Source organism: Lygodium microphyllum, chromosome 6 (assembly GCF_053477565.2).
Source record: "Lygodium microphyllum isolate KBCC chromosome 6, Lygodium_microphyllum_v1.1.10, whole genome shotgun sequence".
Lineage (NCBI taxonomy): Eukaryota > Viridiplantae > Streptophyta > Polypodiopsida > Schizaeales > Lygodiaceae > Lygodium > Lygodium microphyllum.
This window is the reverse complement of record NC_141140.1, coordinates 65,180,209-65,207,607: the sequence shown is the minus strand read 5'-3', so window position 1 is coordinate 65,207,607 and position 27,399 is coordinate 65,180,209. Positions and strand designations below refer to the sequence as shown.

Genomic DNA, 27,399 nt, shown 5'->3' with positions numbered 1-27,399 from the left:
GGTTTCAAAAGTACATGTCCTCATGACAGATTACCTCTTTTGGAGAGATCTCCTAAGCACTTATGTGAGGGATATATTTTGGGAAAAATGCATCGGTTTTCGTTTCCCCGTGATGTTGCTTTTAGAGCCACAGCCAAGTTACAGTTAGTGCACTCATATACATGTGGCCCTATACAGACAAAGTCATTGGGTGGATGTTACTAATTTGTGACTTTTATTGATGACTTTACTCGCTTCTGCTGGGCCTATTCTTTAGTGAAAAAGTTAGAAGTGTATGATGCATTTTTGGCTTTTGTAGCACTTGTTGAGAATCAATCTAGCTGTAAAGTAAAGACTCTCTGTTCGGACCGAGAGGGAGAATATATGTCCTCTATGCTTTTGCAGATTTCAGGTATTTTAGCTTACTGCCCACACCCCAAACATGGAGGACATCGCGGTCCAAGCTGGCCATTGCTGTCTACAACAGTCTGGCGCTTGTTTCCAGCCTATTACACAATGTTCGGAGCTGATTTCAGCATATTGACTGATGTTGCTGTTTTTTCCGGCGTTTTTAGTCGTCCTCTCTCCTACAAGCTGTCCTGCCTGCGTTTTTAGTCTCTCACCTGTTGCTTGCGTTTTTAGTCTTTCTCTTATCTACTGCCTACGTTTCTAGTCTTTCTCTCTCCTACAAGCTGTTTTTCTTGTGTTTTTAGTCTTTCTCTCTCTTGTTGCCTGCGTTTTTAGTCTTTCTCTCTTCTCACCTGCGTTTTTCTACTGGTTGCAACCTCTTACTGCTGATTGCATCCTCCTTCCACTGGCAGCTCACTTCCAGCCCTTCCACTACCTTCCCACCCCTTGAGGCGGACATTGCGGTTCATGGTTCATGGCTGACCTCTTTCACCTCTTCCTTCTTCAGCAAGTCACACTGGTACCCATGGCTTCTTTACCAACAAATGTCCAGACTACTGGGTGCTCCTACTGTGGCATCACCGGACACACCACCGATGCTTGCCGATTTCGACCTTTGCTTCCCACCCCCCCGAAGTATATGCGTCTTCTACTAGGCCACTCCTTGTGCCACCTCTCCTTTCTGGGTCACAGAGAACATTTTGCATCGGCTATCAGAGTACTATGCTCAAGGCAATAAGACGCATCTGATGCGCACTAAGTTCTTTTGAGCACATGGAGGATCGATTGGCGCTACGACCTCCTGGAGATCGTCGCAATGCCAGCGGCAGTCTTCTTCCACCTATTTTCGAGTACAATGGCTACCACGGCCCGCAGTTATGCAGTCCACTCCATTGAGAGATAGTGATTGTTTGATACCATCTCCTCGTCAGTCCGCTCCTTTGAGAGACAGTGGCTGCTCAACTCCTTCCTCTTCTTCGGCTACCTAGTCCGCTCCATTGAGAGATAGCGACTGTTGCCCACCTCTTGCTCATTCTGTGCCCCACCCTTCCCTACCCTCGATTACTCAAGTTCAACAGGCTACCTTTGGGAGCTCTTCGGCACCCCAGATACCTTCTTCGGCACGACCAACGGCACTTTCTTCGTCATTAGACATTTTGGAGTCCGTGATCCATGAGTTTTTGGATTTCCTATCTACTTCAGAGGGGGATGTTATTTCTTTGCCCTTAGAGAGGGCATTTACTTCTTCGACTTCTGCGAGGGGCCCTGCACCTCCCACCTCAGAGGGGGAACCTACTCCACATGAAGTTTTTCACCCATCCTCTACTTTCTTGGGGTGGCTGTCTTCGACCAGTCATTTGTTGGGAATAAAGGGTCATCGTGCCTTTTATATGTGCACGGGTGTGAACACACCCTTAGCACATTGTACTTTCATACATATATCTATCTAAAAAACCTAAAGTGATACGCTCGTCATTGTACTCACAAGTCGTGCTCACTCTTCTCACTACTCTGCACTCTCTCTCTGTCTCTGCTGCTGTGTAAGCACTGCGTGTCTTGATCCTCGCGCCACTGGGCGCAACAAAGTGGTATCAAAGCTGGCAAGGAGCACACACTCCTCGAGACAGCTTAGGAGTTGCAAGTGTCGTAGGTGGGCAGCAATTGGCAGATTTGACGAGCAGCAGACGACAGTTTGCAGTCGTCACTACAGGACACACGACAAGTCATGGATGCTGGAGAGTAGGCGACTGTTGCTGCAGGCATTGCGGGCACAACAAACGAAGTCAGACAAGCAGATGGATAGAAACTGCATTACGCGAAGTTAGACGATACATACAGGTTGAATTCCACGCAATTTGGACATCAACACTTGGTAAAATTTGGGGGTTTTGCTAAAATTGCTTTATTTTGGCAAAATTGGACAGTCCTATGCATGACAAAGGAAATGCAGATGTGTGTTTGACGCTTTGAGCACAAAATTTTGGGGCTTTTGACCGTTCATGTCGAATTTTATGCCTGTGGGTACATGTACAACAGAAATTGCAGCTGAAATTTTGGGATTTCTCATGTAATGCTATGCACATTCGCCAATTACTTCTTATCGCCCGCCCTCCCGTGCGTTGCTGCTCCGCCCCCACCATTGTACCAGCTCTCCTCCCCCCCGCCTACTGCCCCAGGGTGCATTGTTCCTCCCCCTACTCCCCCACCTACTGCTCCATCCACTGCCCCACCTACTCCCCCCTTGTGGAGCGTTGCCCCTACCTGCTGTTCCTCCCGCCAGCTCTCCCTTGCGTGATCCCCCTTCCCAGATCTCCCGCCTGCTGTCGTGCGCCAGCTTTCCCCCTGCCTCTTGTCGCGCCATCACGCCTCCCCCCCCTCTTGCCCGCCATCGTGCCTCCCCCCTCCTGCCCACCATCTCGCCTCCCTCCTCCCACTTGCCCACCACCGCGCCTTCCCCCCTTCCTCCTCTTGCGCAGCACTCCCTTCACCCTCCTGACACGCTGCGCCCCTTCCCGTCAGCTCCAGCTCCTCCGCCCTATAACTGCCCCACGCCCACACTGCCCCCGCCTCCCTCGCCTTGCAGCCCCGTTTGGCCCTTCCGCCTAAGGTTCATTTCACCGCCCCTCCACACTCCCCCTCCCCCCCCCCCTCCCCCGCCTCGATACGAGCTGGATTACAGCAGGGTCCAACACTTCCCCCACCAGTAAACAAGCTTCCCCCACCCCCCCTCCTCCTCGCCATCGTCTCGCCTCCCCTTCAATTGCTCCCTTCCTCTGCAGCAACATACCTCTCCCCCTTCTCCAACAGTGCAGCAACGTGAGTGGTAGGTCCTCAGTTGGGACGCGCAATGGAAACCTCTGGTCAGACACCGACACATTCTATAAGTGCCCCCCAGTCAAACACCTTGCGCATCATCTTCTCTGAGGAACAGCTCTTGGTCGTCCGGGCCACAGAGTTGGAGCTGAAAGAGAGAGCGATCTTTGGTTAGGTCGTGGGACACTCCCCATCGAGAACCCAACTATGGGACTGGCTCCACTCCACGCTGCGCATTGGCACAGCGTAGATCTTAAAGGCAGTGCTTATGGGTCGAGGGATCTTCATGGTTCGACTCACCTCTGCTCACGCAGCCCGTGAGTTGGTGGAGAGCTTGCCCTATGCCTCCACAAAGGGGGTTATCTACATGGTTCCTTGGTATAGCGGCTTCACAGTGGAGTCATTTGTGCTCCACAACAGTTTTCTCAGACATCCAGTCACCCTACTGTTTCTTGGGCTGATAGTAGAATACCACCAGTTAATGGAAGACTTTGGACGGATTTTTGGCACAGTTCTCCTTGCTTCCTTCGCGGATGCAGTGACAACTGCAGGAGTCCCAAAGGTATGAGTGGCCGTAAAAGACATAAAAAGTATACCAAAGTTCCTGGAAATTGAGGCTAGAGGTTACTCCTTTAGGCAGTAGGTCATTTGATTGGGCAACCAGGGCAGTGCCTATGTTGCCATGACTTTGGACATCACGCAGCAAATTGTATGCATTTCGGGGCCAAGGCGGCTCCGACAACGGGCCCACAGGTGGATGCTGATAGTTTCACACGGGTCCAGAGACGACAGAGAGGAAGACGGTAGAGGGGGCCGCAACCAGCACCTCGACAGCAGGGCGCAAGAGAGCGAGCGATGCCCCCTCGGCAAAGCACTCCGCAGCCCCCCTGCCCGTCCCACCCAGCAGGATCACAGTTCCCCACATCCACCACTCGCGCCACAAACTACCCCACCTAAAATCCCACAGTCCCCACATCCACCCTCCACCACATCCCAGGCTTTTCCCACTGACCTTGGCCTACAGCCCCCCCCCCTTCCAGGGCCACCAGCCCCCCGCACACCCGCCACATACTTCCGACCATCCCACCATCCCTTGACCCTCTTCCCCCCCACCATCTCCCCTGCCGAGCACCCCCCCCTGATCCGCACCCGTTGCAGGTGATCCCCCCAAGACCCACGCCCACTCATCCCACAGGAGGGGATGAGCCACACACGCCTATATCCTCCTCGCACCAGCAGTCTTCCCCTTCCCACACAGCCACTAGCTCATCTGCCCCGTCGCTCGTCACACCTTCCCAAGATAGGCACAGCTATTGCCACAGGAGTTTTTCCGCAGTGGCCCGTGGTCCTACTTGAAAGTTGCAGAGCGCGGAGTGTTTCCACTACCTCTAGAGTTGGGGATCTTCGTGGTTCGCAAGTCAAGGAGGGGCAAGGTCCATCCACTAGCACCACCGGATGGACCAAACTACTCCTTTCAGTCCTCTCACTCAGGGGATTGGACGACGACACAGATAGAGGAGTTGAAGAGTCAGGTGGTGGACCACATCTCCCAGTGGATGGGGGAAGAAGGACAAGCACTGTTTGCATAGCAATGGCTTGGTAGCATGATGGACATTAACTCGTGGGCTGGTACCGAGGTCCCACACTTGAGCATTATCTTTCGAGCCCCTCCACAGTGGAGGGCTTCGAGGGATGTGATCGAGTGGCCCTTGGCACAAGCGGCCCGTTTTTATCAGTGCACGGAGTCACAACTCTCACCGTGGCTGATAGATGCATTGATTGTACCACCTGGAGCATCCATTACCCCTAGGGTCCGGTCGAGGGCCACCATAGGGGACTGGAGTTCGCCGTCTAGACCTGCAACAAAGCGTACCTGCATGCCCCATAGTTTCTCATCCTCATCAACAGCTTCCACACCGAACAAATGTCTGTTCGGTCAGTCGCAGGTTTCCCCATGAGCTTACACCTTGCATTCTAGAATGTGAATAGCCTCCACTACAGTGGGTCATGTGGATCTAGGAAGTTGATTGTTCGGCAGGAGTTGCAGCCTGCCCTTGCTGGACAGATCGACATTTTACTTTTATAGGAGCACAAGCTCACCCCCTCCCAGGCCCAGCGCGTAGGGAAGGTACTCCCGGGCAGCTCGCACACTTACTGGGAGCATGCTATAGCCGCCCACGGCAGGAGTGGAGGCGTATGCACCTCTATTGGCCCGAGTCTCACCGCCTGCGTACAAGACCACAGGACAATAGTGGCAGGGAGGGTTCTATGGATCAGACTAGATATTGGGAACTCGTGCCTGGGAGTCCTCAACGTCTATGCCGTTACGGAGATTAGGGCACGCAGCAGGTTTTGGGTGGAGATCGCGAATGGACTTCCAGAGGTGGACTCCTAGATCGTTTGGAGAAGACTTCAATAACCTGGAGGCTTTGGAGGACCAGCATGGCAGAGGCAAAACCTATCAGGGCATGACTGGGGAGGAGCAGGAGGCTTGACATTGTAATACTGAGAGCACTCAGACTGTGCTAGTGAAGGCCTGCTGAACCAGAATATGTGATTGCTGACATCCAGCCATAGAGATGACAGTCTGTTGAGAAAAAAATGAAGACATGTCTGAGGGAATCAATGGAGGGCCAACCATGAGACTACTACTGCAGCCTCATCGAAGACAAGCTGGTCACCTACCCAGGGACCTACTCATCTTGAACAGTGAGCAAAGTATCATCTGCTTGTTTGGGCTTGAATTCATTCTGCTAGGGGAGAAGTTTGCTGCTGAGCTGGCACCGCCTGAAAAAAGAAACAGAAAGGGGCCCATTTCTGCTGCTGTTAGACAGCCTTATGGTGAAAACATGGCTTGTACAACCTGATATGGAGCAGCATGGAGGGAATTGTCTGACCACTGTCTTGGGACAGAGAGAGACAAGCAAATCTGTCATAGGACATAGAAAGAAACAAGCAGATTTGGTCTGCGGATGTCTGGGACTCGTCTGAGGAAAATACAGGCTATATTACATGCAGCAAAGTTCCCTTGAGTTGGAAAACTGAGGATTGCAAGGATAAAACCATTTTGGTACTGAGAATCAAAACATGCTATTTGGATTTGGTCAACTACTTTTGCTCTTCTGCAGCATGCCCTGTTTCTAAAGTGCAGAAACTCAGACTGAACTGGTGCTGTTGTCTAGTACTGATCAATAAGCTGGGACTGATCTGTTGTAGACCAGTTCTAATCCTACTTAAAGCCATTCGTATTCTAATTGTAACCTGCTGGCCAGGTGGCAAGAGTAATGATGTTGCTGAATGCCTTGAATGTTCATGATAAAAACTCAAGAGACTAAACGGAGACTGGGGAATTGATATGGCCCAAACATGCAAATATTGGATAGATCTCAGCATGAAGCGTTTCAAATATATCTGTGGGTGACTCTCAGGTTGCCTAAGAATGAAATACCTAAAACTCCTTTTTCCTACTGCTCCTCATTATTAACCATAAACTTCTGACAGGCCCCAGCCATTCTACTGCCTGGCCGCTCATAACATAGATCCACCTTTGCCTTCTCCCTCTCTTCAATGGCAACTCCATAGAGAGGCAGATAGGGGTGTAAATAGGCAGCAATAGTGAGCTTTGTGAAAAGACCAAACCAATGATGTTTAGTATTCAAGCATCTAAAGGAATGCCATTTTGGGCATATGAGTTACCTAAGATGGATGACTTCCAGCTGAAAGGAAGCATGAGACAACAAAAGATAATAGAGAAATACCATTGTTAGAGAGAGGATAGAATTTTTATCAAACCAAACTGAACTATTGACCCATCTTTTGTAAGAGCTTCAATGGTAATATGGATGATGTTCGAAGCAGGGCCACAATGTTAGAAGGCATGAGTGCTCAATAGCATAAATACTTTGGCTAGTGGCAATCTGTATCTATAGAGTGCGTACAGGTCAATGGCAGGTGCGAATGCATGGTTGTATGTGGTGGTTAGCGTGTATTACTAAGTTCATTGCCTACATGGTCTACTTGACCTTTTGGTCATTGCTATCTATTAACTTAGGCATCCAAGGGAATATTCCACTCATGTTTCATATGTGTCCTACAATTGGGGCCCAATAAGTTCCAGCAAGGGACCTCAGGTTTCTGTGACCTTAATATGCTCAAGTGACTTGCATAAGGTTTAGCATGCATAATGCATCATTTCTCACCTTATCAGAAGTAAATTTCTTGCCTTGTTGATGGTTACTTCTTTTGTTGCTAATCTGGACCCATGGTAGATGGGTTGGTGGTTCTTGTTTTCCTCGCCTAGTCTCTCTTAGGTTTCCATTTTAATCTATATGTGGTGATCCTTAAGGCCAGCTCGGATTTGATGGACAACCATCAAAAACTTGCTTGGACAGCATGTATTCTTGCCAATGCAGTGACCATCCACCCAGTTGGAAATGGCCCTTATTAGTTCTGTTTTTGACACCAAGTCTACATTCTCAGGAGGGACCACACTCATGATTCTTGTGGAGTTCTTAAGGAGACAAAGTAAGACAAGGAGAACAAGAAGAAATTACAGACATAAACTTGCAAGGCAAATACTGAAATCCACATAATCCTCTTCTCCATCCAGCCTTTCATACAACCACTACCACAATCATGATATTAAAAGTAAATGGATTGTCAGTGATCTAATTAGGCCTAGTATTAAGTAACACTCAATATTACTATCAATTGTCTTGCACAAAGGAAGAATGGGATTTTCAAAATGAGCATTAGATTAACAGGTCCCTAACAAACTCTTTACTGAGACTATTTTCCTTGCTCAAACTGCAAGGGTGCTAGAATCTCTACCAAAATTATTGGATAAAGCTAATGATATAAGAGGTTAATAAGACAGCCAAATTTCGTTGTATGCACGCTATTCCTGGTTGAATAATGCCCTGGCGATGACACACTTGCAACATAGCCATGGCCTGTGAAGCATATTATTGAAAATTTTCAATATTATAAACATCAACAATGAGGAGAATCTTCTTGATAGCATTACATGAATCAACTTATTTCTTGATGGCAAGAAACATGGTGGTTGCTCTTGGCGAAGAGAAGTACCTATTGGGAATCCTTGAAAGAAATTTACTTTTAAAAAATTAAAACAATGTATTATATGTATTTGTTGTCAAATTGTTGGCTAAATTGTCGACGGTAAGGGCAAAGCAGCTCAAACAAACAAAGGTACTCTAGAATGGGGAAATGATCTGATGTTTCCATTTTCCTTCAAGTTACCTCTATCTTTAAGAAGACCCTTGAAACTTGCTAAGACAAACATCTTCTTACAGATATTCTGATCATTTATTCATATAAATATATGCAGCTGTGTATTTAATATATTTTGATAGGAAGAACAGAGCATGTACCTCTTAGTTTCCCATTAACAAATATGTGTGCTGCATGTGTGATGCCAGAAATGCTCAAAATAGGGTCATCTTCTTCAGACACTTCAACACTGTCACAAACACTACTGTGTTAACATGATTTCTCTAACTCAGGTCAAGTTCATTGTTATTACAACTTCAAAAATCTTCAAATACTTGAAACCCAACGTCATCCATGCACCAATGCTCATAATACCACATTTCATATCAAAGCTAATCCCAAATTCAACATCATCTAACCAAGGAATTAATAATAAGGACTTGCTATTGTATACGAGTCACCTTTAAGATACCAGTAGTGAGAGAGAACTTTGAGTGTATGACCATGATTAAAACATAGAGAACTTGAACACAAAATGCAAAAAAATCAAAACACAAAACACAAAAACACAAACAAAGAAGGAGAACTTTGAAGTGAATGAACAAATAACTGGAATGAAGGAAAGAATGTATAGGATCCTCGTGGGAGTGAGCTAAGGGAGGTGTCAATGTGTATCATCCATTGGAGATAAATCTAGAGTGCTCTTACCATTGGAGTAGAGGTTGGTGAAGAAAAGTGTTGAAAACGCAAAAACGACTTGTTATAGATGATAATGGTCTCAACAAGTTGGAGCAAAATGTAGCCTATAGGAGTCACCAAGCCAAAGGGCAATAGCTAGAGATGACCAAGATAGTAGGTTGAATAAGGGGCCTAATGGATGGAAACTAGAAAGAACTAGGATAACTTGCAAAACATGGGATGGAAACAAATGCTTGGGCATTCTCCTATTTATAGATGTGGATTCTCCCAAAGTTTAGGTGTTTTGCTTATGGGACATAGAAGCTATGGTAATCTTTGAGTTTAGGGGCTGTTGTAATGAGCTACTAAAGATTTTAATGTGTGATGCATCTTTTTTAGCTTAACAACCCCTTGGGCCCAAAACTAGGACTAGAAAGGGATTGTAAGTGTACCTTGGTCCATAAGACCCTAAGGCGTCCCATCCCAATGGAGACTACAGTAAGTTAGCCTAACTCTAGTTAGTTGGTAGAAGGCTGGTAAGGTCAACCCATGATCTAACTTAGTGTTGTACTTTCACTCTATCTTTCAGTTCAGCAAGTACACTCTACTCTCTAACTCATTGTCACTATCTCTCACTTCTCTCTCCTCCATAGTTGGTGGTGCTACTATTGGTATGAAATGGGTTTTTAACTCAAATGCAAGGTTGACGGCACTATTGATAGGTACAAAGGAAAGTTGGTAGCAAAAAGCTATGCATAGAAGAAGGGCATAGATCATAAGGAAACCTTTGCTCCTACATTATATATGAGTACAGTGAGATCTATGACTATAATGGTTGCAAATTATGGTTGAAAAGTACATCAATTGGACATTAAGACTGCTTTTTTGAATGGGGATCTACATGAGGATGTTTATGTATAACAACCTCCAAGGTTTGTAATTAAGGAAAAAGATCGTATGGTTTTCAAGTGGCATAAGGCTCTTTATGCTCTCAAACAATCTTTTCATGTATGGTACTCTAAAATTGATGCTTATTTGGCCAACAAGCTACAAAGGGTTAAAAAATAGTCCAATTGCTCCCACTCTATACATTAAGAATGGAGGGGACTTGCTGATTATCATTCTTTATGTGGATGACATGTTACTCACTAGACCTAAAGAGGATAAAATTACAAATTTCAAAGCTGAATTAAAATATGCATTTCCTACGTGAGATATGGGCTGCCTACACTACTATTTGGAGATTCAATTCACCCAAAATCAACATGGCATCATCATGTCACTGTCACAGTATGTAGACAAGCTTTTACATAGGTTTAATATGCAAGATTGCAAATCTATGTGCACTCCGATGCAGCTAGGCTTAAAGTTGTCTATGCATGATGGTGAAGAGATGTCTGATGTTGCAATTTATAGCCAAGCTATTGGTTGTCTTAGTAATCTTTCCAACACACGCCTTGACATTCAATATGCAGTATCTCAGGTGAGCAAATATATACACAGCCCATGGACCATACATTGGCAACGTGTTAAGTGGATCTTCAGATATTTGCAAGGTACTCAGTCACATGCATTATTATTTCCTAGGGAGGACACTTGGATCTACATGCTTACAATGATTTAGATTGGATTGGTGATGCAGACACTACGCAGTCTACTAGGACTATTTCTTTTTGGGCCGCTCATGCAAATTCATGGCTAAGTAAGAAACATCCTACAATGGATACCTTGTCTTGTAAGGCTGAGTACAGGGCAGCCTTTATGGCAATAGTGGAATTTGTATGGCTGCACAGATTGTTGGCTGATTTACATTTACCATTGGAGGGTCCTACACCCATTCTTTTTTATAGTTAGAGTGCTATTGCCATAGCACAAAACAATGGAATGTGTATGGTTGCGCAAATTGTTGGCTGATCTACATTTACCATTGGAAGGTCCTACACCTTTTTTTTTTAATAATTAGAGTGCTATTGCAGTAGCACAAAATCCTGTGTAATGAGGTTCATTACCATTATGTCAAAGAGAGATGGATGTAGGAGAGATCAGCTTGATGTATGTACCCACACAGGCAAATGTTGCAAACATTTTTAACAAAGCATTACCACACAAGAAGTTTGAGGCTTTTCGGAAGTCCTTGAACTTATTATCCTTTGGTGATTGATCATCCTTATACTTCATCACATTGGCACTATGGGGGGGTGTTAGAATTTGCCAATTTTGGGTAGTGTCCATGTATTTCATGTGATGTGGACACTTTAATAAGTTAAACTAACTCTAGTTGGGGGAAAGCTGGTTAGGTCAATCCATGGCCTAACTTAGTGTTGTACTTTCACTCTTATCTTTCAGTTCAACAACTACACTCTACTCTCTTGCTTCAGCTCACTCACTATCACCGTCTCTCGTTTCTCTCTCCTCCATAGATAGCACTTTTCTCACAAATACTAACATGATGAAAATGCACATGCAATAAGGTGCCACTCAAACAGTACTCCTCGCAGGGAAATTGTTCACTTGCCTAAGTGTCCTTTTATAGAGATGATGATGATCATGCAGTGCAAAGAGTAGGTACAACAAGAAAAGAAGACCGATACTGAAAACAATATCAAAACGTGTAAATACCAATGGAAGGATAGAAACACCCTCTCAACTATGGATTTTGATGCCAAAGGAGGAAGAGGAGGATCTCATGTTAGTTTTTGTGTGGTGCCAAGAACCAAGATGAAATGATGGAGTCTAATGATGAAGGTAAGATTGGACATCCCTCAATAGGAAGAGCCAAAGGAGAATTAGCCATTTCCATATGTGGAATATGCTCATACTTGATCTGAGGAGAGGGCTTCTATGTTAGCCAAGTAGAGTAGACAAGCCCAAATCTCAACCTTGGGAGATGGCTCCAATGCTAGTTGAGAATCGCCAAGATAGTAGTGCATCATGCAAATGGATCGAATGGATGAAGAAGAAAGACATCACACTCCCCAACTAGAAGACCGAGGGAAGAGAGCCACCAAGACAGTCTTGACCCCATCTTGAACCCCATCTTAGGAGATGGTTCCAATGCTAGTGCTAATTAAATGTCACGAGTTGGTCTTGACTTCAATTCATCCAAAGAATGAATGGCTCGGTGGTGTCGATAGACTCAAATTGGCTGGTAAAGCTAACCGTAGAGAGTTACAACCCATATATTAACCGTAGAGAGTGACAACCCATATGATCAATGGAGCCTCATATATAAGTTCATTGTACATGCTTATCAAGCCAAGCCTTCCATTTATCCCTTTCAGTAATCAAGGAATGTTTGCTAAGGTGCACGTCTCTTTGAAGCACTCTAGCTTAGTAAGGAAGTTGTTCCAAGCCTTCATTTATTCCCACTGCTTTTGCATTAATATTCACAAATATGGAATAAGAAATTCCACAAGTATAATGGTATCTATGCCATCTCTAAGTCTAGATGGCGTTTGTCTAGTGACTATCTTGTAAGTAGTTTGACATTGTAAGAGTGCGCAATGGAAGAGAACTACAAACACGTACACACACACACACACACACACACACACACACACACACACAGAGTATATTAACATCTCTAAAAGGCCAATGCGGCCTATGAGACCAGAGCAATATATACAATCATGGTGTGTTTGTCATGTGGAACGAGAAAATATGAAAAACATGCCTATAAGACTAAAAAGTGAATAGTGTCTTATAAAAAGAGAACATGTCGATGATCTAAAGGTAAAAGTAGAAAAAGGAAACTCTCCATCAATGAGATGTTTGTCCTCTAAGGAGATGTATCTCTACATGACTGAGGCATCTCAGCATTTGCCTCTTGTGGCACTCAATGATGGCTCTAATTTGTCTGTGGTGTGGATGTCTATGCCTTTGTCCAGGTGGACGTGGGCGCCTAGACCACGGCTGAGTGCCATAGCTCTATCCAAAGGGATACCTACAGAAGATAAGGTCCAATGATAGTGTACTCTTGTAGACTGTGTGGCAGTAGTAGTGGTATGTGCCATACTCCGTCGTGTAGTAGTGAAAAAGTCAGTGACCGCTCTCTATCTATGTAAGCAAGCTGTGGGGGCCTCCTACTCCGTAGAATAGTTGCTTTGCACCTCTGGAGCTCAAAGGGGAAGAAACCCAAGCATCTCTGATTCTCAAACTACATGATTTGTCTCAAGGGTCCCAAATTCTCTTGAAACAGACAGTAGTATTTGCCTCGTATATGATAATATACCCTGCATCGGTAGATGTAGTGTTCCTCTGTCTTTGGCTCTCTGTCGCACAGTGGGTATATGCATTCCTTTGTCTGTATGTCCTCCCATCTTCCTATCTCAATCCTCAAGTGTGGTGGGATGAGGTGCGGATCTAACGAATAACTATGCACAATCTATGAGGCAGCTATGTATTCATGTAACTGGGTTGGGTGATGAAACCATCCTCAGATACCTGAAGAAAGTGGATCTAGTATTGTGCTTTTCTAGTGCCATAGGGGGAGGAGGGTGAGATCCAAGTCTTCTTCATATCTAACCTCAGTAGGTCTGCTCTGATCACATGGTTCAGCTCTGATTGGCTCAGGTCAAGTGTAGGGCAATCCAGGCTATAGTCAAGGGGGGGTAGTCTGTCAATCTGCAAGCCATGTAAACTCATCCACATACTTATTTGAGCATACCAACAGTGATTGTAACCATCTGTTGCTAGCTATCTAGAAGAGGCCAGGGCTAGCCATGGGTATCTATCTTGGGGAAGCTATATGAAAGTCACTCTCTGGACCACCATGGGTGATGCTTCCAAATCAGCTTTGATAATCTCATGTGGGGTCGAGCTCTTCGCTCATATCATATGTGAGATCATCATGACCAATGGTCTTTCCATATGCTCCCACCCGTCATAGTATTCCTTCTTTGGTCCATCTTGGTCTCCCAAAGGCTGACTCCTCATACGGAAGAGACTTAGACCCCATATAGCTGCCTCATATAGCAGTGTGGGTGTAACCAGGGTGTCAAAAAGCCATAGTTTGGTGCGCAGTTCATGAAACTATATGTGAACACATTGCCTCTCCAATCACCGAAGGATGCATAGTATTTTGCCAAACGAGCCTTTGATGTCTCTCTCCAAGAGAACTGTGGTCCCTTCAATGTGACCCCCAAGTAAACATACTGCCTGACCATCTCCATTGGCTCTCCATCGAAAGTAAATTGGTGCTCAGCTCTTGTCACCCGAGCAACTAAAGTGTTAAATACCATTATTTTTCCCAAGGTTCACCATAAGGTCTTTATCTCTGCAAAAAGCCGATAATGCATCCAAGTGTCTATTTAGTCCCTTAGGTGAGTCAGATATAAGTATAATATCATCTGCATAAAGCAGAAATGGTATCAGCACTCCAGCTAGGCCGGCCCCACTAATTCTATCTACATATTCTGAAATTTCATCTATGTACACCCAAATAGTGTTGGTGAAGCTGGACAGCCTTATTTCACTCCAATGGTCATAGAGACAGGGAACGCCCATTCTAGCACATAGGAATGGATTAACGCGTTCCGGGAGGTCCGAGCCCAGGAAATGTTGGCGGAACATTCAGGCCCGTTCCCTGTCTCGTTCCCTAGCCGTTCCAGGGCCATTCCCTATTTGGAACGGCCGTTCCAATAGCTGACTTTTTTATTTAAAAAAATGTCGATTCATGTTGCAATTCGCTAGCTCGACTCTCCCGCCTCTCCTGTGCCTCTCGCCTCTCCTGCGCCTCTCGCCTCTGTCACCTTCGTTACGCGACTATCCCGCCTGTGCCGCCTGTGTCACCCGCCCGCTCCTGCTACTCTCACCTGCCCCGCCTGTGTCGCCCATCTGCTCCCGCTTCTCCCGCCCGCCCCACCTGTGTCGCCTGCCTCGCTTGCCACACCTGTCTTGCTTGGGCCCTGCCTCTCTCACCTACCTGGCGTGCAGCCCACCTCTCCTGCCTGCCTGGCCCGACTCCCGCTCGCAATTAGGTGAGGTTCGAGGAATCTCGTGTTGAAATTTTGGCTGAAATTTCTGCAATTTCATTGCACTTTGACACATGGATGTTGAAATTTTGGCTGCAAATTTCTGCAATTTCATTGAAGTTTACTGATTGTCTGTCACTTCTATATAGATGGCAGCATTGACATCTATGGGATCTTCATCATCCTTAGCAGGTAGTTCATCAACAACCAGATGAAGTCAAAGCACTGCTTCGTCACGGTGGGATGAGGTAGATGCAAGGGTGCCATTGAGAGGTCGAGGGGCTCGCCCTTGGAAATGCAAACTTTGCTCTTATGCTCGCACTAGTGGGGCTGATAAAGTGAGAGCCCATCTTCTACATGAGGAGGAAAAGAGGTGCATTTTTGCACCAATGTATCAATTGTGAAAAGGCAGGAGCTACTTAACCCCATAGCCACTTCTATAGGGAATTCACATGCCAGAAGGACGCCAACTATAGCAGTGGATCCAACAACATGGACTCCAAGGCCAGCAAGGCATGGTGCTTCATGTAGAAGACCACCAGGATTAGTGGCTATGCAGCCTTCTCGTGGGCCATCAATGGCAACAGGTCGTGGTATTAGACAGAGTTTATTGCACACTTCATGGGAACCAAAGAAAAAAGAGGAAATAGATGCAACAGTGGCACGCTTTTTTTACCATGACCATATTGCATTCAAATCAGTCTGGTCACCTTATTTTTTAAATATGGTGACAAAAATTGCAGAGTATGGACAAACATATAAGCCCCCTTTATCAGAAACTATCAGGACTACATTACTTCAAAAGGAGAAAGCAGCCATAGAGATTGCAACAGCAAATATTGGCAATCAATGGGCAAGAAATGGAGTAACATTGATAGCAGATGGATGGAGTGACACCATTCTCGTTCCCATTCCCTGTTCCTAGTAACTATAGCCAAGTGACTACTGGTTGATGCTCTCCTCCATCAGGCGACACTCTATCTGCTGCGTTTGCAACTTTCTGAGGCCGCCCTCTTCCCTCTACATACTGCTTGCGTTTGGTTCTCCAGCAGCCTCTAGTACCATGGTTTTGCAATTCTCCTACTCTCTCACTCTGAGTGGTGGTCACAAACTCGATCCATCTTCGGTGGACGTCACTCTCCGACATTGCTCTGCCCTTAAGCACACTATACACTCTTACATTCATTTACAGCATTTATTCCCTTCAAAGTTGTGTTCTCTCTCTCCCTTCTTCTGTTTGTGTTTGAGTTTCTGTGTTTGAGTTTTGAGTTTTGCCTTTAGGGTTTGAGTTTTGCTCTCTATGTCTGCATCTGTCTCTTTGTGTTCTTGTCATGGTTGTACACTTTGTGTCCCCTCAGCACAAACCCTAGCAGTTTTCTTCACATCCACTAACCCTCACACCCCTTCCGATGAACATTGTGGTTTGTGGCTTGTGGCTGCCTTTCACCTTCTTCAGTCTCAACAAGTTTTGTGTTTTGGAGCTTCCCCATATCCTGGTGTCAATCCTACACAGCTAGCGACATTCTCTCCCACCTGGTGGCCATCACGTTGCCTGTAGCTAGGACTTCTCCACTTGGCATTGACACTATTCACCTAGCGATAGCACCCTCATCATTGGGCATCAGCCTACATCAAAGGACTGTAGGTCACTCCCTCAATAGCTATCCTTCACCTTCCAGTGATTACATTGATAGCCCACTGCCCGGAGGACTATGTTTCGCTCCCTTCACTATGCAGATTCCCCATAGGTGTGCCGCTCGAGTCAAACAAGACAATGCAATCACTTCTGAGCTTCGGCTCTGTTGTATCAACTTTTCTTCTCATAGCATGATTCAGTGCATCATCACCATATTCTTCTTGTGTTTTTGAGTTTCTCTTCTTTCTCAGTGTTTGCCATACACATAGTGTTTCTCCCTACAAACCCTACTATCTCTTTGTCTCTTAGTCATTTTTTTGACACAGTGGTCCCTCCCATATGCTCCCATCCATCATAAAAGTCCCTGCTCTCCATCAAAAGTAAATTGATGTTCAAATCTAGTCACCCAAGTGGCTAAGGTGTTAAATATTATAACCTTGGTTTTCTCAAGGTTTGTCATAAGATCTTTGTCTTTGCTGAAAAATCAATAGTGCATTCAAACATCTTTGTAGTCCCTTGGGTGGGTTTGACATAATCACAACATCATTTGCATAAAGCGATATTGGTATCAAGATCCTAGCTAAATTGCTCCAACCCCTTTGTCTCCATCAATATAATCTAAAACCTCATCTATATGGAGCCCAAATAAAGTGGGTGTAGGCATCCCTCTCTCACTCCAATAGTGTAACTCATTGAATCTAAGATATCCCTAAGGGCCTTTACTTTGCCTACCATTGTCTTGTATGGGGCATAGCTACTCCACTATATCTCCTTTGGGGACACCAATATCATGTAGCCTCCTCATGAATCTCGCATGTGGCACCATATCAAAGCCTTGCAAAAATCCACAAAAAAAGTAATATTTCTTTTTCTTGCATGTCCAGCCTTCTTCAATAATTTCCCTTAGCATGAAAGTATGATCTAGTATGGTGCATCCTTGTCTGAAACCAGCTTGACCTGCCAACCTCGTGGCATGCATCTTAGCCCACTTGCGCAAGACTTGCTCTATAATAGATCCATCTTAGAGAGCATGTGACCAATAATGGTCCTATTATTGCTCGGTGCCATAAAGTCAAGAGGATGTGGTCTTTGCTCCAGTATCTCCCTCATTCAATGCTACATCAGCTGCTCTAGCATAGGGGGCTGAAGTATCTTGATTGGCATCTCCTATGTAGTACAACTACAATGTTGTCTCATCAAAGAGTATTGAAAGAACTAAATCTAAAAAAATCAAGCAGCCACCAAGGTTCCTGGAGTACACTGCTAGGATTGGTAGACACGTACTAATGCAAGAGGATATGGATTGGGCACTGTCACGTGTAGCAGGCACTAGGCGGAGCACAGCATCACAACGCCTTTCCGAGGGACCTTCTGGTGCTGCTTATGGGATAGTTGGAGGCCGATGAGAGTATCGTATTTCTTATGGCTCCTCTCCACACGAGCTGCACCATCTGTATCGTATTTCTTATGGCTTTTTGTTGGCAGGCAGTCAGCCAAAGCCGAGGAGAGTATCGTCATGTGTGAGGCATCGCCTTCTGTATGAAGCCGGGATGCAAGACACGATATTCATTATCGAGGCAAGGTCATGCACAGTGGTCGGTTTGGAGGCTCTACCCATCTGCAAGTACTAGAGCCCACAGCAAACCGCTCTGAGGTATGGAAGATCATAGGGAGTCTTACTGGTTGGCATATCTGAAAGGCACGGTGTCAGGAGGCTTTCGGCGGAGAGAGACTTTCAATCTAGGCGACCTTAGCAAAGCTCTGGATCTCCATCATCCACTCCCTCCATGGCCGATGGGATCAGGTGCAAAGCGAGTCCAGGGCTCGTTAGGAGCTCCGATGTCATTTCATGTGCACTTGGGGCGGCTAGGACCTGTTTTTCGTGATGCAGGCAGGCAACCCCAAATGGCGATACACCCCCCCTCCATGGCTTCTTGCCCCCATCCCCCCCAAACCACCTTAAGAGGCTTGGATACATTATGTACTTGTGACTTTCATCAGCTCCAGCTAGTCTGTTGAGCATGAGTACTCCATTGTAATCAATTTTTTTGAGTAATATAATCAGCCACATTTTACTTGCAAAAAAAATAAAAAAAGATGCACTATACAACTTGGAGTGACCAAGTCTCAATCCACTCAAGCTTTCACATGTGGCAATGTACCTTGTGGTCGAGTGGGCGTCAGTTGCCATCCACATGGAATCTAGGCTCTACAAAAGTAATCCTTCAGTAAACATATGATGTGACATGGTGCAGTGGCTCTCCTCTCTATGTTAATTGCGTTTCACATCTTCCAATCAATGGTGAGTAGGTGTTGAAGGCCATCACCTTGGTTGTTCTATGGTTCACAATAAGGTCTTCATCCCCAAAGGTCTACATAGCATCTAGATGTCACCATAGCCCTTCTTGTGTGTCCAATATAAAGAAAATGTCATGTGCAGAGAGCAAGATGGGCACCAACTCTCTATGTAGTGGTGCACTTAGCCCTACATCAGTCAACTCTATGTGATCTAACACATCATCAATGTACATGCCAAAAGTGTGGGTAACACAGGGCAGCCCTGCTTCACTTCTATGATGCTCAGTATCGTATTTGAGAAACCTCAAGTGTACTGGCCCTTTCTGTGACTGACTCAAGAACTGCGATATCATCTCCCCCTGTATTCCCATGTCCTGCAGCCTGCTCATATTCTAGCTGTCGACAGTGTCCAAAGCTTTTGTGCAGTCCCTGAAAAAAGATAATAGACATGCTGATATCTCCTCCAAAGGTAATTTGTAGATCGAGAGTAGAAAAAGACCTTGAATACAGGCTGTTTGCTTACTATGGACTAATATTGTGATTATAATTCATATCACCAGTTGCCACCACTGCAAAGGAAATTATTGGGATTGCCCTGAATGTAGTACAGTGTGATGTGACAAAAGGAAAATTTTGAGAAAGATCAAAAAGGGATTACCTAGTTATGTACCAAAGGTAGTCAGTTGTGTCCTTCGTAAATTTGAGTTGATCCAGACAACAATCAGTCTCATTCAGGTTACCCCACTCTCCAATCTCTTCGTAACTCCAGGCCCATGCTGTTTTGGAGATCATAGTTGAAATTTCATCATGTACTGATGTTTCTAGAAATGTAGTGTTTGTAATTTCCATTTGCATCAAGTCCTTTTGCACTCGAACCTGCTTGTGAATTTACGATTCAAAAAGTAGTTTCGATTAAGATATTTTGATTCCATACTACATAGTTCATCAGGTCCAGGGTTGAGAGAGATCATGCCTGGGCAGAATTGAAAGCAACATTCCTGCAGTCTGGAAGAATGCTTACTGACTGAGCAGGCAAGTTGTAGCTTTGGCCCATGAATTCTATTGTTGCATTAGAAGTTCCATCAAGATTTGACAGAAAGGCAACACAGTTTTCTGACCCATTTAAGAAAGTGTATATCTGCAGGATTCAACATAGCATGTTTTGAGGGGTATGCATATCTCAGCATTGAAGAGGATACTTAATGCACAGAAAAATTTTGACCTATTTTATTGCTTTAAACATATATAAGTGTGGTGTATACCCCTACAAAGGTTTTAGTTTCAAGACACTGGTCAACTGGTCTAGAAGATATCATAAGGATGAAAAGTTCAGAGATTGTTAGCGAGATGGACCTACTGAAACTAGTTTGAGCAAGGAAATCTAAACTGCCAATTTTTCAACTGTTGGCTCTCTTATCTTTTATCTTCGAGGCTAGGGTCACACATTCTTTCCCATATCTATGTTTGAAAACTCTTCTAATACACCTCCTGTTATGAATTCAAAAGGCATGCTGAAGGTGGCCAGACTATACGTAGATGCATGCAGCATGCAGATTCCAAGTTCTAGAAAGCAAGGGATAAAACAGGTTGCATTCTGTCGTGAGGGCTCTCTTCCATCACCTGGGGTGGGCATATGGAGTAATAATGATCGGTAGTTTTGGGATATCAGCTCCAATTCAGAGGTCTTCTATGTCTTTGCTTCAAAGCTGGCTGGGTAAGTCAAAGCACTTTTGAAGGAAAAGGAAGGTAGCTATCAGCTCTCATTCTCACCCAGAGTGCGATGTGGCAATACTGACGTGGAACAGGCATGTCCCCAGAGATAGGATTCCAGGCATGTTGAGGATCTAAGCTTGGTTTTAAGGGTGTAAATGGGCACTTTAATCTGCATTGAAGATAGAAGGTTGGAAGCTCAAGAACAAGTAGGACCTTGTTCTTGAAGAGAATGAAGAACAAGTAGGACCTTGTTCTTGAAGAGAATGAAGGTTTGCTGCTGTTTCCCTCAGCAACGGCAGCATTTTCATACTCTACCTTTCTCTAGAATTCAGTAGGTTGCTTTTTTTTGCAGTCTACAAACACACATCTTAAGGCATTTTCTGCTTTTGCACAGGAATTTACACCATTATTTATATTATTTCTTGGCTGCAGTGGTCAGTTCCATTTGTGTTTGCATTTAGCTGTAGATAGATGACAGAAAGTAGTTGTCTCTGTATCACGAAGTAAAGCGGGTTCAGAGACAACCAGAATGAAACATATTAATTATCTAAGGTTGCAGTCATTCATATGCAAGTGCTTGATCGGTTTGAGCTTTGTTTTGATGAAATGTGAAGAAAAGAATTAACAATCTGTCATGCAGGGTTTGTCTGTTATTCAACCCACAAACCTATAGAAACAGGAGTACAAAATTTTGGCCATACATCCTGCTGGGGACCTGGAAGTGTCTTGCTGGGTGCTAGACCACTCATCAATGCAGGCTCACATAACTTCAATGCTTGGTGGAGCTCCTTCAAATGACCCCATTTTGGCTGATTCAAGAGTCCTGCAAACAAAGCGCTAACCTTAATAGCATTTCTGTTATCCAAGTTGAAGTACGGCTTGATAAATGTCAATAAGAGGATTTTACCATACTCATCCAGGGGGGCATCGTAATCATAGCTAGTGATAACAAAGGGTCCACCAGCAGATCGGCCAAAATTGGTTCCTCCATGGTACTGGAACCCGTCGTGGTCACAGTTAGTCAAAGCAGCCACAGAATGAAAACCGAAGAGTCGTTACAAAAACAAATACTGGGGCAAGTACAACATTCTTTCTCGCTCCTTTGTTTATCAAGAAATGAGCTTCCGACTGTGTTATACATAAACATCTGTCTGTTACGTGAGCTTATCTGCTTAGATGTCAGCACGTTACATGAAATAATGCACATCCGTGAATTTCTGTTACCATATTCAATTTTCCTCCATGTCCATGTACCTTGCTGGGCATTTCAACAACATACCATGTAATAGTTGTAGAAGCTTCCATTGGTTTGAAAGAAACGTGTGGCTTGAAATGCAGTAGCCTCCGCTGACAAGACTGGTTTGGAATCTCCATATGTTTGAAACCTGCAATAAGCACTGAAGCTGTAAAAAAGGGGCTCTCTGAAAGGGAGTACTTATGGCGGATGCATGGATGATGGAACACATTAGTAGCTTCTGTTTTTAACCAGGTCTTATTCATAATTGAGCGTCCCCAGGTATGTGTCTGAAAATATATCACATGAAGTGAGAGAAGAGTTTTTAAAGCTAAGGAGCCAATGATCATGAACCCAAAGGTTGGGGGGGGGGGGGGGGGGTTTAAGCCATAGAAACTTGCAAAAGTGCTTATAAAAATGGAAACTATATATGGTCTTTGAAAAATCCATCCAACAATTTTAGGTTCAAGGTTAATGCATCTACCACCAAAATGGTTTCCTAGTCAACTGTCGGCTACATCCTCTTGTTCGTTGTTGAGACAAGAGCTCATTCCCTAGGGGTGAGCTTGAATTTTGTTAATGATGAGATACATCTTGACTTTTCAGAGTATGCTAAGATATTGCCTTGTATCTTGAGGATACCACTATGAGATTGGAGCATTTATGGCATCTAAGCTATTTTGCAAGGCAATAGATGGCTTAAATATTTACGCTGGCAAAAGTTAGGTGGTGTTATTGCCAATCCAATAATGCATTCTACTCCCCCATATGAAGACCACATCTACCTTCTACCTATTAGATCTTATTTCACCTCTCAACATCCCCTCTTCTGCTTATTTTGCTCCACATATGGAGAACCTTTAGTAGCATAATAGCTTTTCATTCACAAATCTCAATTCATATCAAAGGATCTAATAACATCATGTTCTTGTGGTGGTGTATGGACCATATATCTTCTTTGAACCTCATGTTGGGATTCAATCAAAGGTCCTCAAAATATCATTATCAAAAAGGCATTTGAAGGTAAAGAAGTAGAGCATTGCTTAGCTTCTATTGGAATTCCCCCTATAGTAGTTGCCCAAGCCCATGCCAAATTTTAGGTTTAGCTCTTATTAAGCTTGTACAAAATAACTTATAGTAACAATATACTTTAGTCAGAAACTATGCATAATAGTTTGTAGTAAGGTGTTGTCTCATGATCTCCCATACATAAGGGCATTGCATAGTAAGGCCATGAAGACCTTTGTCTTAGAGAGGAAGGATGTAAAACTAGTGATCTTGTGTTGTATCTTTTATAAGATTACTAGTATTGAGGTAATTAGTTGATGGAAACAATGCTTCTACTTAGACCAAGCATTATTTTCTTGAATCTATACAAGGTTATATATTCCCATAAGCAACATTTGGAAACACATTATTGATCCATGTAAAGGTAGGTTACAACTTAATTAATTTTAGCTTTAAGGAGTGTTAGACCCCTATCCCCTTTGCCACACATTCAAATGAGTTGCAAAACCTCTTATAAGCAACATTTGGAAACACATTATTGATCAGTGTATAAAAGGTAGGTTACAACCTAATTTTAGCTTCAAATAGTGTTAGGCTCCTTGCTTATGATTGTTAGCTTTGTGATTGCTCCCTTTGTCACATATGCAAATGAGTTGCAAGACCTCTTATGAAGGAAATAGAGTCATTGGACATCTCAGTCACATAGAATATTTAGTTTGCCTCGCTCACACAACCCTTGAATTATATCCTTGGACATTTAAGGTGACTTAAGTATATTGATCATAGCCTTGGCTACTTAATGCATGTGTGTATCCTATTTATAAGAATCAAGAGCTCATTATGCCATGGTCACCAATGTAGACTCTAGGTCCATAGCCCATGATGCCTATACAAGATGTATAGGTTGGTGCTATGGGAAATGAATCCTTATGACATGAAAGTGACTTGATATGATGCTAGCTTACGCTTGAGGATGAACCCATTTGGATTAAAGGTGAGTTCGATGCCCATACCTCTATGTTTCTTATCCACGTGAGTATAGTTTGTGTCATATCTCGTGTGGAGGTTAGATCGTAGGTGGGTGTTTCATGGGTATTAGAGCAACAATGAGTTCTATAACATGTGATATAATGACATGTAAAAAAACAAGTTGAACCTCATGGTGTACAACTTGTAGGCTAGGTGATGGTTTGAGACAATGGCTTGTGGGACAACATTGCAACAAGATCCCACTCAATAGTAGCTTAGTATCTTAAGAATGGGCCACCTTGAATTTTCTTAGCTCATTAGTTTGCTTGGTGGACTAGGGCCAAGTGCCCACGTGGTCCATCTTATGGGCCAACTAAAAACCTATTTCTACTTGTAATGGTGTTGTTAGCATGTTGTCTATGACATTTTTGTGCCAAAATATGATCCTTAAGGTTCCAAACTTGACAATTGGAGCCTTCACCACCTACACTTTGCACCATCTAAATGGGGGCTTGCATAAGAGATTGGTCGCCTTAATCTTGTTATAGCATATCATCCCTTTTTTTGGGATTCTTCTTTTTTTTCTTTTTGGGGGAGGGGGGGGGAGGGGGGAGACGGGATGGGTGAAAATAGACAAGAGGAGAGAGAGATGAAGCACCCAAGAGCACACACACACAAAAGCAATGGTGACTTGAGAACACAAAGAGATAGGGCAAAATCTTCTTCTTTCTTTTTCCACACAAAAGAAGTAAGTCTATAACATGATAAAATACTAACTTGAAAGTACCACAACATATGTACACATGGTCTGTGTGAACCTACTAGGAATGAAGAGGTGGCACAATAAATGTACCATAACCAAGGATGGACTATGTGGGTATAGTCCAGTTGTAGAATCACTGGCGTAGTCCTCATGTCAGTCACCTAACACGGTAGTGAATAATATCCCACCACATCACCAAGGCATGTAGTGGATACCAGCTCATGTAGAGCTCAACATCCCAATACTCCCCCTAGAGCTCAGTAGCACGAGCTTATAAAATCCAAGCATAGTCTTGAAGGCCTTGAAGCTTCTCAGCTCCCAAAGCCTTTGTGAAAATGTCAGTAACTTGATCCTTTGTGTTGGTGATATAAACCAAGTTAATATCACCTACAAGAATATGCTCCTGAATGAAATGGTAATGGACCTCTATGTATTTGTGGTCCATGCATGATACACCTGGTTTCTAGCCAATTGAATGTTACTAAGGTTATTACAGTAGATGATAACCTTCTTATCAACATGTATCCCCGAATCACAGAGTAGCTTGCATAACCAAGCTACCCCACACGTTGCAATTACATCACCTCTGTGTGCTTTGCCTCTGTACCAGACAAGGCAACTATCGGTGACTATTTTTTACTGCTCCAAGTAATAGTAGCACTTCCAAAGGAAAACATAAAGCCATTGGCAAATCCCTTGTTTAAAATACTACCATCCCAATCTGCATCTGTGTAACCATACAAATCCAATGGTACACCTACATCGTAGAATAAGGTATAGTCCAACATGGACTTGACATAGCGCAATGTGTATTGCATTGCATCCAAATACGGCTTCCTTGGAAGTTGCATAAACTGACTCTCTAAACCAACAATGTAGTTTAGGCCTGGCCTAGTGATCGTCAAATAGATAATACTGTCCTCAATCTTCTGATACATAGTGACATACTCAATTAAGTCACCCTTATGTGCACTAAGCTTAGTATTAACATCCAAAGGTATAGAAATAGGCTTGCAATCAGCCATACTATACCTCTTCAACATATCCAATGCATACGATCTTTGTGACAACCGTATACCCTCTAGAGTCGTTATTATCTCTATGCTGAGAAAATAGTGCAGCTCTCCTAAATCCTTCATCTCAAATTAAATTTTGAGAAGACCCTTTACATTGTCAATCTCTATCTCAGTATCACCCACAATTATCAAATCATCCACATATATAGTAATGACCACAATATCTGCATCACTCTCACATACATAGAGTGAGTGATCAGCCTGTGCTTTGCAAAATCTAATGTTGATAAGGTATTCTGTAATCTTGTCATGCCATGCCCTAGGTGCTTGCTTCAGCCCATATAAGACCTTATGAAGCCTGCATACATAATCTGGATGATTCTCATTCACATAACCAAGTGGCTACTCCAGATAAAATTTCTTTTGCAATTCTCCATATAAGAAGGTAGTCTTAACATACATTTGATGCAGCCACTACTATGATAGCCCTTATAATGGCCATTTTAGCCAGTGGAGCAAAGGTCTCCTCATAATCAATACCATGAGTTTGCACATATCCTTTTTGACAACCAGTCGTGTCTTATAGTGCTCAATATATTCATCTTGTTTAACTTTGTAAACCCATTTGTAGCCAATACCTTTCTTGCCTTTAGGTAAGAGCACTAACTCCCATGTGTCATTATCCATAAGTATGGCCATTTCTTTATCCATAGCACGATCCTAATACTCATTACCCACTATATCCTTGAAACAAGTGGGTTTCACATCTTGCACAACCTTAGCCATGTATGCATAATGATGAGCTACATAGCTATCATAGGTCAATCGTTGTGTTGGCTTTCTCACTCTACTTGACTTGTGTAGACCTGGATCACTTCTAGGTGCTTTAACATCCTCTTGTGTCTTCCACACACTAGGTGATTTAATAGATGGAATCCCAAAGTCCTCATTCAAGCTCTACTTAGAGCCATTTGGATCAACACCAACATGAGAGAAACCTAATGATACATCTGTCACAATAGGTGAGTCCCAACTTCCTCTTTACCTTTTCTTGATATCTATGATGTACTTGGTGGAGTAACTTGTGATCTCAATTTGCCACTCCAAGGTCTATCAATAGAACTATGACTAGGAGACTCTTGTGGTCCACTCAATGTTTGTGATTGCTGACCTATTTTCTGCACAGCCATACTCTCATTCTCATCAAGCTCAACTATATTATGCATATTACTATACAAGCTATTCATAAAAACAACATCCTTGCTAGCTCCGAGCTCATGTGTAACAGGGTTATAAGATCTATATCCCTTCTACTCAAGAGAATATCTAACAAATATACATTTTTCTACTTTGGGATTCAATTTATTGTTCAACTCATCAAGAATATGCACATAAGCAATACATCTAAATACTTTCAGATGGGATAGATTTAGTTTTCTATCCGTAAGCTTCTCTTTAGGTGTCATACCATATACAATAGTAGTAGGCGTCTTGTTCATAATGTATACAATAGTAGCAATTGCTTTAGCCCAATAGTAATGAGGTAAGTTTCTTTCTGACATCAGTGCACAAGCCACCTCTGCAATATGTATGTTTTTTTGCTTAGCAACTTCATTTTTTTGCGAAGTATATCTACATGTATACTAATTGAAGAGACATTCTCCCTCTCCATCCGACCT

At 43.7% G+C, this 27,399-nt stretch overlaps 1 protein-coding gene across 1 annotated transcript in view; it reads right to left on the bottom strand.

Moving 5' to 3' along the window:
* Positions 1-27,399, bottom strand: part of LOC148034635 (beta-galactosidase-like) — a 96,299-nt gene that overhangs the window by 37,338 nt on the left and 31,562 nt on the right. The window contains exons 8-13 of the mRNA XM_087679561.1: positions 22,010-22,115; positions 21,638-21,725; positions 21,432-21,553; positions 19,991-20,155; positions 19,676-19,893; positions 8,595-8,683 (exon numbers count right to left, since the gene is read on the bottom strand). Of these exons, the coding sequence (XP_087535687.1) occupies positions 8,595-8,683; positions 19,676-19,893; positions 19,991-20,155; positions 21,432-21,553; positions 21,638-21,725; positions 22,010-22,115 (788 nt within the window). The remainder of the gene's footprint in view (positions 1-8,594; positions 8,684-19,675; positions 19,894-19,990; positions 20,156-21,431; positions 21,554-21,637; positions 21,726-22,009; positions 22,116-27,399) is intronic.